General features: G+C 40.1%; 1 protein-coding gene across 1 annotated transcript in view; it reads left to right on the top strand.

Annotated features, from left to right (window-relative positions):
* Positions 1 to 18178, top strand: part of TSPAN13 (tetraspanin 13) — a 48215-nt gene that overhangs the window by 23391 nt on the left and 6646 nt on the right. Inside the window, exons 2-5 of the mRNA XM_006165786.3 lie at positions 9072 to 9239; positions 11338 to 11418; positions 12581 to 12694; positions 13705 to 13818. Coding sequence (XP_006165848.1) covers positions 9072 to 9239; positions 11338 to 11418; positions 12581 to 12694; positions 13705 to 13818 — 477 coding nt within the window. The remainder of the gene's footprint in view (positions 1 to 9071; positions 9240 to 11337; positions 11419 to 12580; positions 12695 to 13704; positions 13819 to 18178) is intronic.

Here is an 18178-nt window from a genome sequence, read left to right as displayed (position 1 = left end):
CCCCCCCCCCCTTTCCTTTATTTCTCACATCTTTCCTTTGAGTATGATTTTTGATTTTGTTTGTGATATCAGTTAAGGAAATGGTAGGAGATTTTCTCTTGTTTTTCTTTCTTTTTTTTTTTGGAGAGATTTTCACTATACGGCGCGTGCGCTCGCCAGACAGACAGAGAGAGACATAGAGACAGAAAGCAAGAAATCACCCCCCAGGGGGGATGGTCACGCCACAATCCCTTCTCCTCCATTCTCCTCTCGGGATCTTGGGCACGCACGCACACGCGCCTGGCGTGAGTTTTAAGCCACCGGGTCCAGGACACGAACCGCGGTCGACTACGTGGGAGTCCAGCGACATAGCCATTACGCTAACTGCTGGTTCCCTCTTGTTTTTCTTAAAAAATAATTTTGCTGGAGTGTTGTCTTTTCTTTTTCCTTTTCGTTCTTCCTTTTTTAATTGCCAGATGGTACGTATGCTCATAAGAGACAGGGAGAGAATGCACCCAACAGTCGGGCATTGCTGTACCGAAATCCCTTCTACTTCTTTTTCCCGGACGGATTTGGGGGACACAGGCCTACATGCCTGGTGTGTTTTTTCAAACCACAAGGGCTGGGATTCAAACTGTAATTGGCCATATGGGGTTTGGTTCCCTTAACCATTGGACTACAGGGCTGGCCCCATTTTCTTTCTTAATGAGGCTTTATTTTTTTATTATAGTTTTTTTTTTTTTTTTTTTTACCATTCTAATTTTCTTTTATTTGGCTTTATGTCAAGTCCACATATTTTTAAAATATGATTTTTTCCCATATTGTCTTTATCCCTCTTACGTTTTGTCAGTTTAAATATATTAATTTTAACCTCATTGAGTTAGTTCTATTATCTCACATTCATCAGTCTCTCTAATCTTTCTTTGGCTCTGTGTATGAGTTTTGCATCTCTTTCATGGTAAGTTTTGTTTCTTACACATTTTGTGATTTTTGATTAACAGCAAACTTTCTATTTTTTTGTTTGAGAATGGTTTGAGGACTGGGACTTGGAACCATCCCTCCTGAGTTATTTTGGATCTGCCTCTATGAGTTTTCCTCCTCCAAATGGCATCACCATCAATGCCTATGATCAACTGTTTTTTTTTTTTTTTTTTCAGACTTCCAGAGGGCATGTGCACTCACTCTCCAGAGACAGAGAAACGGGGCAGAGGAGGAAAGCAACCCCAGTGGGGCAGTCATGCTGCAGTCCTTTCTCCTCCCTTTGTCCATCCTCTTGGGACACACACTCACACGTGCCTGGCAAGGCATTCTTCAAGCTGCGGGGGCCAGGGATACGGCCACACCTGGCCATATAAAATCTGGCAGGGCCCTTAATCATTAGGCGATGGGCTGGCCTTGTGATCAGCTTTTATTCGAATTGCTTGGCTTGGAGATTCCTTTGTGCTTGGGGTAGTTGGGTCTCTAAACATTAACATGGTGGGCTAGGCGTTTCTTTTTCTTGCAGACTATCTGAAGAGACTTAAAATTCTTTGCTATCATGTCAGATGAATTGCAGTGTTTCTATAATGCTATAGACTGAGAATAAAGCTTTTTGGAGCTCCTAACTATACAGATGTCTCAGTTCCACTTCCAAACCCTGCCTGGCTTAAAAGTCCCCTTTAGGGACTTTTCCAACCTGGAGACAGCTTTCCTTTCTTATAGGCCCTGGCATTTACAAGCGATGTGCTCAGAATTCTGGCTTTTAGTTTTTATTTAATTTCCTATGGGTGGGCATTTCTCATAGTTTTCTCTGTGCTTAGCTACGTAGTATATTTAAACAAAATGTTACAGTATTTTTCAATGTTTTAAAATATTGGAAACCCATGTTCTGAGAACCCCCTGTGGCTCAGCCTACCCCCCCAAAAGTGTCCACATCCTAATCCCTGGAACCTGCAAATATGTTGTCCTACACAGCACTTTGAAGATGTAGTTAAATCGAGAATTTTGAAGGGCTGGATAGAGGCGCAGCAGTAGAACGTAACGCTGTGTAGGCTAACCCACGCGGCCCGGCTCCCAGTTTATGTTGGACACCTCTGAGTATGCTGAGTACTCCGAGCCCTCCATCTGGGACTGGCTGAGGCTGGGAGCAGATTGTAGGGTCAAGATCCTTTTGGATATACTGTCTCTCTCTGTTTTTCCCTCTCTTTCATTCATGAAAGAAACATACTTTTTAAAAGAAGAATTTTGAGATGGGAAGGTGATTCTGGATTGGGTGAGCAAGACTTACATAATCACAAAGGGCTGGATGAGAGGGAGATTGGAGGTCAGAGTCAGAAAGGGAGATGTGCTGAGGGAGACTCAAAGGTGGCGTGAGGCTGGCTTTGAAGACCGAGGAGGGGTCTCCAGGCCCACAAATACCAATAGGGTCTAGAGCCCAGAAAGGGTGAGGAAGTAGACTCTCCCTGAGAGCTTTCAGACAGAATGCAGCGTGACCAAACCTGTGATGTTAGCCTAGTCAGACCCAGGTTGGACTTCTGACTTCCAAAATTGTAAAAGAATAAACTTGTGTTGCTTTAAGCCACTGTGCTGTGGTGATTTATTGAAATAGCAACAGGAAACCCTCTCTGTGGTTTTAAAGGATTGCCCGGTAGTACTGGTAATGGGAGTAGACGGAGAGCCATACCAAAGAGTAGCAGAATCCACTTGGTGAGGAATATCCTGGACACAGAGCTATGTAGAAGCAAGTAGCCCCTTCTCCCTTTCTGGGGACATAAACAAGGAAAAGAGAGACATTTGTGAATGTTTTAAATGCCATTTCCAATAATCACATAATGTCTAGTCTGTCTCCTCCCATTTTTGATGATAGACATTATTTTTTAATTTTCTGATAATTCAGGATAATTTCTTTTCTTTTCTTTTCTTTTTTTTGGAGAGGTTTCTGCTATAGGGCGCGTGCGCTCGCCAGGCAGACAGAGAGACATAGAGAGATAGAAAGTGAGAAATCACCCCTCAGGGGGGATGGCCACGCCGCAATCCCTTCTCCTCCATTCTCCTCTTGGGATCTTGGGCACGCACGCACACGCACGGCGTGAGTTTAAGCCACCGGGTCCAGGACGCGAACCGTGGTCGACTATGTGGGAGTCCAGCAACATAGCCATTACACTAACTGCTGGTCTCCAGGATAATTTCCTTTTAATATCCTTAATTTAGTCACATATTTTGCCATGTAAAATAATATTCATTTGGGCCAGCTCTGTTGTACAGCAGGTAAGGGAACCAGATTTCACACAACTGACCATGGTTCGAATTCCAGCCCTGATAGCTTGAAAAATATACAGGGTACATGTGCTTACATGCCTCAAATCCCGATGGGATGGAGCAGTGGAGAGAAGGAACTGTAGCACAACTATACCCCAGTAGGGGGTGCTTTCTCTGTCTGGCTAGCGTGCATGTTCTCTGGCAATTAAAAAACAACACACTGTTCACTCTTCATGTATTCGTATTACATAAGGTAATATTCACAGTGGGGTTATTTTTATCCAGCCTCCTGTCTGCTTCTTTACTGTTTCTTTGCAGTCTTTGGCCAGTTTCTGGATTATTGCTCTGTTCTCTAATTCGTCTTGTAAAAATATTCTCTAAAATAGTAATTATTTGTCTTATTGTAATTTTTCCTTCTTACACTGAGTTCTAGAGAAAGAGACAGCAAACTGCAGTCCACGGGCCAAATCTGTTTCTCTGCCTACTTCTGTACAGACTGATTTTACATTTATAAGTGGTTAGAAAAAGTATTTTAAATACTTTGTGATATATGAAAATGATATGAATTTAAATTTCAGTATAGGGGCCAGCTCTAAGGTGCAGTAATAATATGCTGTTTGAGAGAACCTGGATCACACATTGCACTCATGGGTCAAGTCTGTGGCCCAGACAGCGAGAAACCTGCAGGCACACGTGTGAATGTCCAAGGTTTGATGAACTGGAAGACTGGAGGAAAGGGACCTTGGCAGGACCAGACCCCTTGAAGGGTGTTTCTTTCTCTTGATCAGTCATTCACATTGTCTCTCTCATATGTTCATACACATGCTCTATAATTTATAAAGACAATTTAAAAACATTTCAGTATCTGGACCCACAGATGACGTGAGGGTTACATCTCTGGACTCCCATGTAATTGACTGTAGTTTGTGTCCTGGACCCAGTGGCTTAAAACTCATGCCGGGTGCGTGTGCATGCATGCCCAAGATCCCAAGAGGAGAATGGAGAAGGGATTACATTACAGCATGGTCATCCCCCTGTGGGATGATTTCTTGCTTTCTATCTCTGTCTCTCCAGCAAGCACACGTGGCTTATACCAAAAAAAAGAAAAAAATTCTCTCTTAAAAAATAAAAAAACTCAGTGTCTGTTAAGGAAGAATTATTGGAACACAACCTTGTTCATTCATTTCCATATTGTTTATTACTGCTTTGTCCATCAGCAAAGTGGAATAGTTGTGGTAGAGACTGTGTGGTCCACAAAACCATATGGTAAATATCTGGCACTTTACAGATAAGGCTTGCTAACCCCCTTTCTTGTAGAGATGTCTTGTCTCTGTCTCTTAGCCCATAGTTAGCACCAACAGTTTGCTGATGAATAATTAACTTTTAATTCATATTTAAGAATATTTAATTTTTAGTGTTTAAGAACTTCATTAGTAAGGGTTTGGTATGAATTTTTTTCCTTTCTTTTTAAAAAGTTTTGCTGGAGACAGAAGAAAGGGAATGTGAAAATCACCCCCCATAGGGAATGGCCATAGCACCTGTCCTTCTTCCTCATCACTTCCGCCTTTCCACATTCTGAGCATGCATCTATATGCAGCCAGCATGCCTTTCAAGCCACTGGGTCTGGGATTCGAACCATGGGTTTGTCCACGTGGTATGTGGATTGTAGCCTCTTCAATCACTATGCCATGGGCTGAGCCAGGTTTTTACTTATTTATTTTTTTTCATGATTTCTAAAAGGATTCTTTAAAACTATGGTTTTAGAAGACTTTCATATATCAGATTATTCATACTTCTGATCTATTTGGCTCTAAGGCTCAAAAATAGATATAGAGTGATAGTCCTGCTACAAATATAATTGAATTAGGAAATAAGCATCATGCCAGGACTTGATGTTGGTAAGTGGGATGGATAATGTTAGGTGTCCACTTGGTTAGGCTGTGGTGCCTAGCTGTTTGGTCAAGCATTCCTCTACTTGTTGCTGTGAAAGTATTTCGTAGATGTGACTAACATGTATAATTAGTTGACATGTATAATCAGGTTACTCTCTATAATGTTGGACCTTATCCAATCAGAAGACCTTAAAAGAAAAGACCAGGGTTTCTTGAGGAAGGGATTCTGCTTGCTTTTAGCTCACTGAGCTGGCTTAGCGATGTCTTCTCTTGGGGCCCGTCTAAGGCACTGCACTTCCATGTTGTCGACTGTGGTTGAGTCCCAAACCTGGTGGCTTGCTTTCTCACTCTCCCTCTCTCTCACTTCCTTTCTCTCTCTGTGTGTCTCTTCAATCAAATTAAATAATAATAATAAATGAAATGAAATAAATTATTCTAAAAGAAAGAAAGAAAGAAAAAGAATTGTCTTCTCTTTGCTTTTAGGTTTACTATTCTTTCCATGAGGGAGGGGAATAGGGAAAAGAGGAGAGGAGAGGGTGCATCCCTATGGAGTCCTCATGCTGCAGTCCAACCCCCAGCTTTAACCAGCCAGGATCATAGGTGCACACACACACACACACACACACACACACACCTGGTGTGCACAGGTGGACCTCAGGGCATAAGCCTAGGATCTTTCCATATGATCTGAGCATTTCCACTGCAGTGCTGTGGGGCTGGCCTCTTCTATAGGTTTTGGATTTGCTAGTTATAGCAATCAGGTGGGAAAACTCTTTAAAATCTTTCTGTCTCTCTGTCTTACTTTCTCTTGATAGGTAGATAATTGTAGATACATTTGCGATTGGTTCTGGAAACTCTAGAGGACTCTGAATGATACGCTGTCTGCTCTGATGTGAGGGGCCATCTTCACTCTTGGTGGCAGGAGGCAGCGAGGATGCTAAGCACGGTCCTCTCACCCATTCTGGCATCATCCGTCCATTTTTCCCTTCTCACCTCCTTCAGGATTTCTTTTACAGTTCGTGAAAGGAAATGTGTTGCGTTTGGACACACAGTCAGAAAGAAGCTCACATGTGGAAGGGCAGAGGGCTTTTGCTTAGTGTAAGATTGCTGAAAGTTGTGAGAGGGCTGTGAGGATGATAAAAATGAAACAGAAGCAAATGGGTCTAGTGATAAGGAGCAGTTAAACTGAAAGAGACTAGATACACTTCTGGGTGGCAGAATTTGTGGCAGTTTTTTCCTTCACCTTCTCCTTCTGAAAACAGAAGTTTTTGTGTGTACGAACAACAAAGGAGACCATGAGTCCACATAAGTCCTTAGCTGGTTCTGTTATGCTGCAGGTAGTATCTTTTATTCTCAAGTTTTGCCTCTTTGGCAAAAATAAACGCTCACTGTTTAGACATTTTGCTTGTATCTGTACATATAAAAGTTTTATATATCAGTAAGTGTAAAATTTATCTATTTTTTACATATGAAAAATTACATATTTGGGTAGAAGATTTGTTTTTGTAAGAGATGATTTAAAAAAAAAATTGAAAACTTATTTATTTATTTTCGGTGTATTATAGGGCTTGTGTACTCTCCAGAGCATGACACAGAGAGAAAGTGAGAAGTCACCCTCCCCATGGGGAATGGTTACACTTTAGTCCTTTCTCTTCCATTCTCCGGTTGGGATTTTGGGCATGCATGCACGTGCCTGGCATGGTTTCAAGTCATCAGGACTCAAACTGCCATGTCAGCCATTTGGGATCTAGCTACCTTCACTACCACAGCGCCTGCTGGCCCTTATAATCTATGTCTATTTAAATTTATTTGGTATTATTAGTATATTTTAATTTGACCAGAGAGAGACAGATGGAGAGAGAAAGGGAAAGTGGGAAAGCAATCTGCCAGATCCAGAACTTGAACTATGGTCAACCATGTGGGAGTCCAGCACCTTAACCACCCCCTCAACTGCTGGTCCCCCTTTTTAACTATTTTAAAACAGTTTATCAGGCCTTTACACTGGGCTATAGAAGATGTATTTTTTCACATTTTGATTCTTCCCAACTGGGTGTTACACTGTCACATTGCTCCAGAAGTTGGTAGATCCATTATTTAATTGAAGATACAGTATTTTTTCTGCTCCACAATCCCTCCTCTACTACCTGTTTATGCTGTGCTATGGTTAAGATAATGTTTTTTTTTAATTTTTTTAAATTTTTTTTTTGTCCAATAGGATCATATATTGTAATTTGGCCTCTAATGTAAGAGGAAGCTCCGCTTTCAATGTTGGTGGGCACCTGGACAGACAAAATTGGCAAGTCAGTGGACTGAGGAAGACCTGTCTCCATTGTGGGCAGACACCACCCAGTGGGCTGGAAGTGTGGGAAGGACGGAAGAAGTGGAGAAATCTGTTTCCTCTTCTCTCTCTCCCATCTCTATGCACGTGACTGCTGACCTACCTCTTCTCTTGGCCATGTTGTGATGTGGCACCAGAGGCTGTCAGATGTTCGCTTTGTGCTCTTGGACATTCAGCCCCCAGAATCATGGGCCAAACAGTCCTCTATCCTTTATAAATCACCAAGTCTCGGGCATTTCTGTTTAGCAACACAGTAACAGCTTAATACCTGCTGTATCATCTATTGGTTCAATCTTTATGTAGCATATTACTCAAGTATTAAGCGTGTTTTTAAAAAGCCATTATAACTTTGAGTTTTATAGGTCATAGCTATTATACATGTGTTATGCCTTTCTCTGGTGTTTTATAAATACAGTAACAAGAGAATTTGAACATAGAATAATAGCTTCTCGCTCAGAATGCCATTTTACTCTAAATAGCTTAAGTTTCATATTCTTTTCATTCTGCTAAAGATTTTTTTTAAAACTTTATTCATTGTCATTATTTTATTTTATATTTTGGAAGTTGAGCGGAGAGAGAATGAAAGTGAGAAAGCAAGCTGCCAGGTCAAGGACTTGAACTGTTGTCAGCCATGTGGGAGTCCAGCCACCTTAACCACCACATCACCTGCAGGCCCCTCTGCTAAAGATTTTAATGGTTCCTCTTTTTCTCTGTGAATTCTAGTAGACTAGTTAATGATGTTCAAGCTATTTTAGCAACAGTTCTGTCAAAAGGTCCTCAGGATATAGAGAGGTGGAAAGATGCGGGTCATTAATCTCAAGTTGCTCCCACTCTCCTAAAGAGACAGGCTTGGAAACAGAATGTGTGATGAGGGGAACAATAAAAGTCTATTCATGGGACAGAGCTTGCCCAGAGAAGGGAGGGATTCATTCATTCTCTTGGGGGCTGGAAGGTATCACAGAGAAGGTCACATTCCAGTTGGACTTTGGAGAAACTGTAAGTGACTTCCATGAGAAGAGATCAGTATGTAGGACGGAGATGTATTAGTATCTAGAATATGCTATTACGTTTTTTTTTTTTTTTTTGAGAGTTTTTTTGCTATAGGGCATGTGCGCTCACCAGATAGACAGAGAGAGACATAGAGATAGAAAGCAAGAAATCACCCCTCAGGGGTGATGGCCACGCCACAATCCCTTTTCCTCCATTCTCCTCTTGGGATCTTGGGCACACACACACACACACACACACACGCCCGGCGTGAGTTTTAAGCCACCAGGTCCGGGACACGAACAGTGGTCGACTACGTGGGAGTCCAGCAACATAGCCATTATGCTAACTGCTGGTTCCCAAGAATATGCTATTACTACACAAGCTTAAATACATGCATTTAGGTTTAGTAAACCTGTTGACCTACGTTCCATGACCGTATTATAGAAATTTTAAGCATGATATAATTTGTAAAAACGACTAATCACTGAGGTCCTTGGTGTGTATGCTAATATTGACGATTAGTAAATATTTGTAAGCTGCTAAGTAAGTGCCTCAAACATGTTCTGAATGTTATATAAACTGACATTTTCCCCTTTTCTCTTTTCCTTGCCTCCACCCCTTGGTGGTTTCTGCAGTTGGTTAGTCTGTTGCTGATTGGAATTGCTGCATGGGGCATTGGCTTTGGGCTGATTTCCAGTCTCCGGGTCGTCGGCGTGGTCATTGCAGTCGGCATCTTCTTGTTCCTGATTGCATTAGTGGGGCTGATCGGCGCTGTCAAACACCATCAGGTGTTGCTATTTTTTGTATCCTTAAAAAAAAAAGATTTGTTTTAATTCTAACTGGGTTAAATTTTTTTGATGAATTTCTGTTTTAATAGATAGAACACATTTTATATTATCAATAGGAAATTAATTTCAAAAAAAGCAACTTTTGCAACATCCTAGGCATATTTATTCTAACAGTATTAGGAATGTGAACTTTTTTTTTTAAAAAAAGAATGATTTATTTTAATATAATTTATTATGATTATTTTTAAATATGTTTTAGGGCACGTGCACTCACCAGAGATGGATGGGGGTGGTGGTGGGACAAGTGAGAAAACAGACCGCCAGGTCCAGGACTTGAACCGCATTTGGCCAGCACCTTAACCACCATGCCACCTGTTGGCTCTCTATAATGTTTCTTAAGGTACAATTATACTTATTTCCAATGTTACATAGGTAAGAATTTTTATTTTATTTTGAATGAAATTGTAAGATGCCTGTTTTTAAGCAATCACCATTATTAGTATTTTTCTACTCATCCATGAGCTTACCCTCAGGGGTGATGGCCACACCACAATCCCTTTTCCTCCATTCTCCTCTTGGGATCTTGGGCACACACACACACACACACACACACACACGCCCGGCGTGAGTTTTAAGCCACCAGGTCCGGGACACGAACAGTGGTCGACTACGTGGGAGTCCAGCAACATAGCCATTATGCTAACTGCTGGTTCCCAAGAATATGCTATTACTACACAAGCTTAAATACATGCATTTAGGTTTAGTAAACCTGTTGACCTACGTTCCATGACCGTATTATAGAAATTTTAAGCATGATATAATTTGTAAAAACGACTAATCACTGAGGTCCTTGGTGTGTATGCTAATATTGACGATTAGTAAATATTTGTAAGCTGCTAAGTAAGTGCCTCAAACATGTTCTGAATGTTATATAAACTGACATTTTCCCCTTTTCTCTTTTCCTTGCCTCCACCCCTTGGTGGTTTCTGCAGTTGGTTAGTCTGTTGCTGATTGGAATTGCTGCATGGGGCATTGGCTTTGGGCTGATTTCCAGTCTCCGGGTCGTCGGCGTGGTCATTGCAGTCGGCATCTTCTTGTTCCTGATTGCATTAGTGGGGCTGATCGGCGCTGTCAAACACCATCAGGTGTTGCTATTTTTTGTATCCTTAAAAAAAAAAGATTTGTTTTAATTCTAACTGGGTTAAATTTTTTTGATGAATTTCTGTTTTAATAGATAGAACACATTTTATATTATCAATAGGAAATTAATTTCAAAAAAAGCAACTTTTGCAACATCCTAGGCATATTTATTCTAACAGTATTAGGAATGTTTACTTTTTTTTTTAAAAAAAGAATGATTTATTTTAATATAATTTATTATGATTATTTTTAAATATGTTTTAGGGCACGTGCACTCACCAGAGATGGATGGGGGTGGTGGTGGGACAAGTGAGAAAACAGACCGCCAGGTCCAGGACTTGAACCGCATTTGGCCAGCACCTTAACCACCATGCCACCTGTTGGCTCTCTATAATGTTTCTTAAGGTACAATTATACTTATTTCCAATGTTACATAGGTAAGAATTTTTATTTTATTTTGAATGAAATTGTAAGATGCCTGTTTTTAAGCAATCACCATTATTAGTATTTTTCTACTCATCCATGAGCTTATGGCTGCAGTGTATTATCAGAATTATAATTAAAATAATAAAAATGTGTATCCTTTTTGAACTTAGTCTCTAAGTATCATTTTTTAAAAAATTTTTAATTTTTTAAGCTTTTGCATTGGTGTGTGCATTTGTCAGAGAGAAACAGAGAGAGGGAAAGTGAGAAATCACCACCCCCCAGGAGGGATGGCCATGCTGCAATCCCTTCTCCTCTCCAAATGCATGCACATGCATCTGGGTGTGAATTTCAAGCTGCTGGGTCCAGAACTTGAACTGCGGTCGGCCACTAGGAGTCCAGTGCCTTAACCACCATGCCACTTGCTGGCCCCTGTGTGCTTTGTTTCTTTGAGTGAATTGCTCCTACTGCATTTTTAAAAAGTTCTGAGTATCTATGTTTTATGTTATTCTAAGAGTATTTATAAATATCCTTAACTTTTAACTCTCAGTATATGATTATTCTCCTCCTTGTATTTATTGTTCAGTTTTCTGTATCTTGTGCTTGTTTAGCCCTGAACCAGGAACAACAGGTAAGAAAGCTTTTTTCTTGTAGTTTGGTATACTGCATAGCATTAGTATAAAAAAAGAGAACTAGTTGGAATAGAAAATAACTCCCTCCTGTTCACAGTGCCGTTTCCCTCAGAGTAGCCCAGCTCTCTTGTATTGATTGCATTAGTGGAGCTGACTGCAGCTGAAACCACCATCAGGTGTTGTTATTTTTCATATCCTTAAAATAGGATTTTGCTCACAAAGTGAGACTGCTAAAAGATACTCACTCAGTCTTTTCCCACCATTATGTAACGGAGCATATGCTTCAAACTGTTTGCAGTTCGTCCTAGCAATTACTCTTTCCAAACTCTGATTTGTAGAAGACTATGGGTCTGTGTCTTGGGGCAATAGAAAGTTCATTTTGTTATGCTTTTGAATCAAGTGCTTTTAAATTGTGTATAAAAATGAAGACTTCTTTGTGTTTTAGGATAGAAATAATACCTTTGTTGCAGTTAGGGGGTAAACCTTTGAAAAGTTTTAATAGTCTTATGAAGAATATTTATTTTAACTATGCCAAGTACTAAAAGTTACAGGCTCTAACTTCATCTTATTCAGGGATAATGCCTTTTTTTTAATTTAGTTTTTTTTTTTTTTTCCATGGGACATATGTACTTGCTGGAGAGACAGAGAAAGGGAAAGTGAGAAATCACTTCCCAGGGGGAATGGCCATACTGCCATCCCTTCTCCTCCATTCCCCTGAGATTTTGGGCACACAAGCACATGTGCCCAGCATGATTTTTAAGCCTCCAGGTCCCGGACCCAAACTGCATTCAGCCATGTGGGACTCTAAAGCTCCAACCACCACACCACCTGCTAGGCACAGTGATGACACATTTTTTTTCTCTTCTTTTTGAAAGGGATTTTTGCTCTAGGGCACATATGCTTGCTGGAGAGACACAGAAAGACAGAGAGAAAGAAAGCAAGAAGTCACTCCACCAGGGGTGATGGCCACCTTGCAATCCCTTCTCCCCGAGTCTTCTCTAGGGTTTTTGGGCATGCATGCACACATGCCTGGCATGAATTTCAAGTTTCTGGGTCCAGGACTTGAACCACAGTCAGCTACGTGGGAGTCTAGTGACGTAACCATTACTCCATCTGGTGGTCCCAACACATTTTAATGAGTATTTTAAATGCATTTTCTAGGGTCAGCTTCTGGAGGTCGGTTGGAACAATACAGCCAGTGCTCGAAATGACATCCAGAGAAATTTAAATTGCTGTGGATTCCGAAGTGTGAACCAAAATGAGACCTGTCTGGCTGTAAGTACAAAGTATAGATTTTTTGTTTGTTTGTTTGCTTTTTTTTTTTTTTTGCAAATGTATTACACACAGATGTAGAATGATGAACATGAGGCAAATCGACTTTCTGATGCAGAAATGCTGAATATTCCAGGACCCTCTCAGATACAGAGGTTTTTGGTATATTGCTCCTAATTCTTTTCCCTTCAACTCCTTCTGGAACAACTTTTAAAAGAAAAATAGTAGATTAGCCTTAGATGTTCAGAGGAGGTGTGTAAATATCTTGAGTTTTGAAGCTTATCATGGTGTTAGAAAGAGAGTAATCAAGTAATCAAGTCCCAGACTTGGCAGTTTAAAACTCACAATGGGTGCATGTGTGTGTGTGCCCAAGGTCCCAAGAGGAGAATGGAAGAGAAGGGCTTGCGGAATGGCCATCCCCCCTGGGAGTAATTTCTTACTTTCTGTCTTTCTGTCTCTGTCTCTTCCGTGAGCGCCCTATAGCAAAAATCTTTCTCTCAAAAAAAAAAAGAAGAAAGTAATCTATATTATCTTGGGCTTCTTAAGCAGCTGAAGACCTCCAGGGTGGAAGACATACAGAATTACCCTCCCTCCTCTCTTCTTTCTTACCCATCACAACTTCATATCCTTCTGTTTGGGAGCTGAGCTGTTGATGGAAAAGGTAGAATTGTCCTGGTGCCCCCGGCCCGACCTCTGACCTTCAAGCTCCAATCGGGATTCTATTGGGTTGTCTGTAAAGTCACGACACATTTTTGCATAGGAAAATAGGTCATCACTTTCCTAACAACCTAATATATTAAAATGGCCTCAGGACTTGGCTCTCTGGAACATTCACATGTGTCTGTATTTTGGGGGGAATTCCTATGACCACTTCTCGGAGCTCTTAGCTGGGTATTCCTTTGGTAAGGCCTCTTGTAGGGTTATTTCCTCATTGGGTTTTTTGTATATGCAGTTTTTTATAAAATGTTTTTTATAACTGTACTTAGAAATAAATTTTTTTTTAATTGATACAGAGCTGTGTTCAGAGTGGCCACTCGTGTTTACCATGTGCCCCAATAATAGGAGAATATGCCGGAGAGGTTTTGAGATTTGTGGGTGGCATCGGCCTCTTCTTCAGTTTTACAGAGGTATGTGCAAACAGCTCAATATTTTCCTCCTTTGTCACAGAGGTTCCTGTTTATAGGGCAAAAGGGCATGACATTTTACCTTAGCATGGTACTTAACTGTTGGAATGCATCAGTGGATATTTTCAATGAATACCAGCATTGTCAAAGGAGGAACCCTGGTGTGGAATCAGAAGCTCTCACTAATTTAGCTCTGGCTTTAGGACAGAGTGAAATGCTTGATGTGCTTCCTCTTATGTAAAATTAAATAAACTGTTAACATGAGATTAGCCTGAATTATCTCTAAGATGATTTCTATTTCTAGTTATATGGTAAATGATGACTTTAAATTTAATTTTGGAAAAAGTAGGACATACGAATTGTCCACTATGACTTCAAAAAGGGTGTGGAAAAATGGAATTAAAGTACATGTTTATTTTGGTGCAAAAACATAGAAATCCTTGTTTAACTTTTTCAGAATGCACATTTTCTGTGAACCTTATGAAGCTCTCCTTGTACACGTTAATGTGTAGCCTACACACACAGACACAGAGAAAGGTCCCCTTTGGAAGAAGTGCTTTCAGCACAGTCCTCCATTACCCTCTGATCCTAGCCTTCTAAAACCTATAGGTAACCACTGCGATTAATTGCTCACACATGCCATGCTAATATACATACTATATTAATACTAGTTAATACATTTTTATTTAATATATATGTCTACAAACAAACCCATATGCTTTTGTTTGTTTGTTTGTTTACCAGGGAGTGTCTGTGCTTTTCAGAGATACAGAGAAGGGAAGGAAAAAGCACTCCCATGGGGAATGGTCATATTATATATTAATCATATATTATATACAATATGAATAATTATATATTAATAATACTATATACATATAGTATTTTATTTATATATATAAATACTATATACATACATACGTGTATGTCTGTGCAAAATATACATATCTATATGTCATTTGTGTGTTTAATGACTATATAATATTCTTTATATGTATATAGTATTTATATATATAAATAAAATACTATATGTATATAGTATTATTAATATATAATTATTCATATTGTATATAATATATGATTAATATATAATATGTTATATAGGTAGGAATACATGTGTATATGTATAATATATTTTATTCTAATTCAGTTTTTTTTTTTTTTGAGAGGTTTTTGCTTATAGGGCGCATGCGCTTTCTAAAAAGACAGAGAGAGACAGAGAGACAGAAATCATCCCTCTGCGGGATGGCCACATTGCAATCCCTTCTCCTCTACTCTCCTTTTGGGATCTTGGGCACACACACACACGCGCCTGGCATGAGTTTAAGCCACTGGGTCTGGGACTCGAACTGTGATCAACTACATGGGATTCCAGCGATAGTCATTATGCTAACTGCTGGTCCTTCAATTCTTTTTTTAAAACGTTTTTTTGGAGAATTTGTTGTTGTTGTTGTTGTTGTTGTTATAGGGCACATGCGCTCACCAGAAAGGCAGAGAGAGACAGAGAGACAGAAAGCAAGAAATCGCTCCCCAGGGGGATGGCCATCCTTTGTCCTCCATTTTCCTCTCTATATCTTGGGCATACAAGTGGGCATGAGTTTAAGCCACTGGGTCTGGACTTGGACCATGGTCGACTACATGGAAGTCCAGTGACATAACCATTATGCCAACTGCTGGTCCCCAAATATTTACTTTTTAAAATGAAATTTCCCTGTTGTCCTTTTCTACTCTGTCTATTTTATCATTTAACTTTTTCTCAAGAAAGAGCTGTAAGAAAAGCTAATTGAAAATGCATATTAGGGAACCAGCAGTTAGAGTAATTGCTATGTTGCTGGACTCCCACGTAGTAGACTGCGGTTCACGTCCCGGACCCGGTGGCTTAAAACTCATGCCGGGCGCGTGTGCGTGCATGCCCAAGATCCCGAGAGGAGAATGGAGGAGAAGGGATTGCCGCGTGACCATCCCCTCTGGGGGGGTGATTTCTTGCTTTCTGTCTCTATGTCTCTCTCTGTCTGTTTGGCAAGTGTATGTGCCCTATAGCAAAAATCTCTCCAAAAAAAAAAGAAAGAGCTGTCTGATTTGTAGATTGATTGTGATCTTGATTCAAGAAAATTCAAATACAGTTTGTAAAGAATTCTGTACTTTTAAAAATTTTTTAATTTTGTTAGAGACATGTGGTCTCTCTGGAGAGAGAAGGTGAGGAAGCACTCACCATGGGGGATGGTCATGCTACAATCTCTTCTCCTCCATTTCTCCTTTTGGGATTCTGGGCATATATGCATATGTTTCCAGACCCAGAGTTTTTCAAGCCGCTGTGTCTGGAACTCTAACCACATATGGTCAGTCTTATGTGGTATAGTCACTTTAATCACCACACCACCAACTGACCCTCTCCTTTCTTTTCTTTAAAAAGCAAGAATTTTAATTACAAAAGCTTAAACACATAGGAGGGTAAGATTGGAATGAGGAATCTCTACTCATCACCAGTTTCAGCAGTTATAAAAACTTGACCACGTTGCTTCTTTCTATATCTAAACTTTATTTTGAGAATTTAGCTCTTTCTAGAGACCCGATTTTTCTTGTCAGATCACACTGCCATCAGTTATGCTATTTTTAAAAAGTATCAACTCTCTATAAATAAAAACTCATGAGTCTCGGATTTCTAGTGTGTTCTTCCATCGACTCCTGCTTGATTTTTTATGTGCTGTATCTTTTTTGAAACATAGCTAGACATTTTAATAAGAACTTATCCAACCTGATATTTTCTGGATAGTAGATATTAGGTAAACTCTCTTGCTAAGTTTGTATTTTGCTCAGTGTTTTGTAGACTCCCAGATTCTCTGAATAGATAGGAATGAGGCCGGTGAGTTGATTTCCTATCGTAGGTGAGCTAGAATGATATGGACTACTTACAATAACTGAAAAGAAATTTTGACCATAGAGAAATGTTGATTTAGAATATGAAAAAACGTTATGATTAATGCATACTAGTAGAAACTTGAGAAGATGCAATGATTACAAAGATGAAAAGTATTATCTACCAACTAAAATGACCTAATTAAAAATAGTAATATCTCTTGACATAGTTCCTTCTGCCTGTTCTGTGTTTAATAATACGAGTACAGACATCATGTATGCACTAAATCCTTTCTTTTTCTTTTCTTTTTAATTTATTATCATTATTATTTTCCAGTTTGATTAGAGATGGACAGAGAGAAAGAGAGAAAGTGAGAAAGCAAGCCACCAGGTCCGAGACTTGAACCATGGTCAGCCATGTGGGAGTCCAGCGCCTTTACCCACCATGCCACTTGCCGGCCCCACTAAATCCTTTCTCTTTCTTTTTCTTTCTTTTTTCTTTTTTTTTTTTAAAAAAAGAATTATTTATTTAATTAATTATTATTATTCACATGAATTATGTCAGAGAAAGGCAGAGAGAGTAAGAGAGGGAGAGTTAGAAAGCAAGCCGCCATGTCCAGGACTCAAATCGTGGTCAGCCATGTGGGAATTCCAGCACTTTAACCACCTCGCCACCTTCTGGTCCCATTTTCTTTTTTTTTTTTTTTTTTTGCCATAGGGTGCATGCACTTGCTGGAAAGAGACAGAGACAAACAGTGAAGAGAGAAAATGAGAAATCACCTCCCATGGACCACAGGTGCCAAAATCCCAGACCCCTTTCTTAGTGGTGTGGCCATACTATACAGACACACACACACACACACACACACCACACACACGCACACACACACACATGCGCCTGGTGTGATTTTCAAGCCACTGAGTCTGGTACTGAAATTATGGTCAGCCATGTGGGAGTCCAGTGCCTTAACCACTATGCCATCTGCTGTTCCCAGTCCTTTATTTTATTTTATTTTTTGGAGGGAAGGATTTTGCTATAGGGCACGTGCACTCACCAGAAAGACAGAGAGAGACAGCGAGACAGAGAGACAGAAAGCGAGAAATCACTCCCAGGGGGGATGACCATGCTGCAATCCCTTCTCCTCCATTCTCCTCTCAGGATCTTGGGCATGCACACACACGTGCCCAGCCAGAGTTTAAGCCATCAAGTTTGGGACTCGAACTGTGGTCAACTACATGGGAGTCCAGCGACATAGCCATTTTACTAGCTGCTGGTCCCGCCCAATCTTTTATTTTTCTATGCACACATCTCTATGTTATGAGCTCTGCTTTGGTGACCACTGCATACTGGCTATGAGTTCTAGAGTCAACAGAGTTGATAATCAAATCTAGGCAGTTATCCTTGAAAATCTCTGAATCTTGAGCACCTTTGTAAGTTTAAAATGCAACACTGATCTAATTTGCTCTTTTTGCATTTTGAGTGTGTCCTCTCTTTCCATCGCTCTCTTTA

The sequence above is a fragment of the Tupaia chinensis genome, unplaced genomic scaffold (genome assembly GCF_000334495.1).
Source record: "Tupaia chinensis unplaced genomic scaffold, TupChi_1.0 Scaffold144031_1, whole genome shotgun sequence".
Lineage (NCBI taxonomy): Eukaryota > Metazoa > Chordata > Mammalia > Scandentia > Tupaiidae > Tupaia > Tupaia belangeri.
The sequence above is the reverse complement of the archived record's forward strand: the minus strand, read 5'-3'. Positions and strand labels throughout refer to the sequence as shown.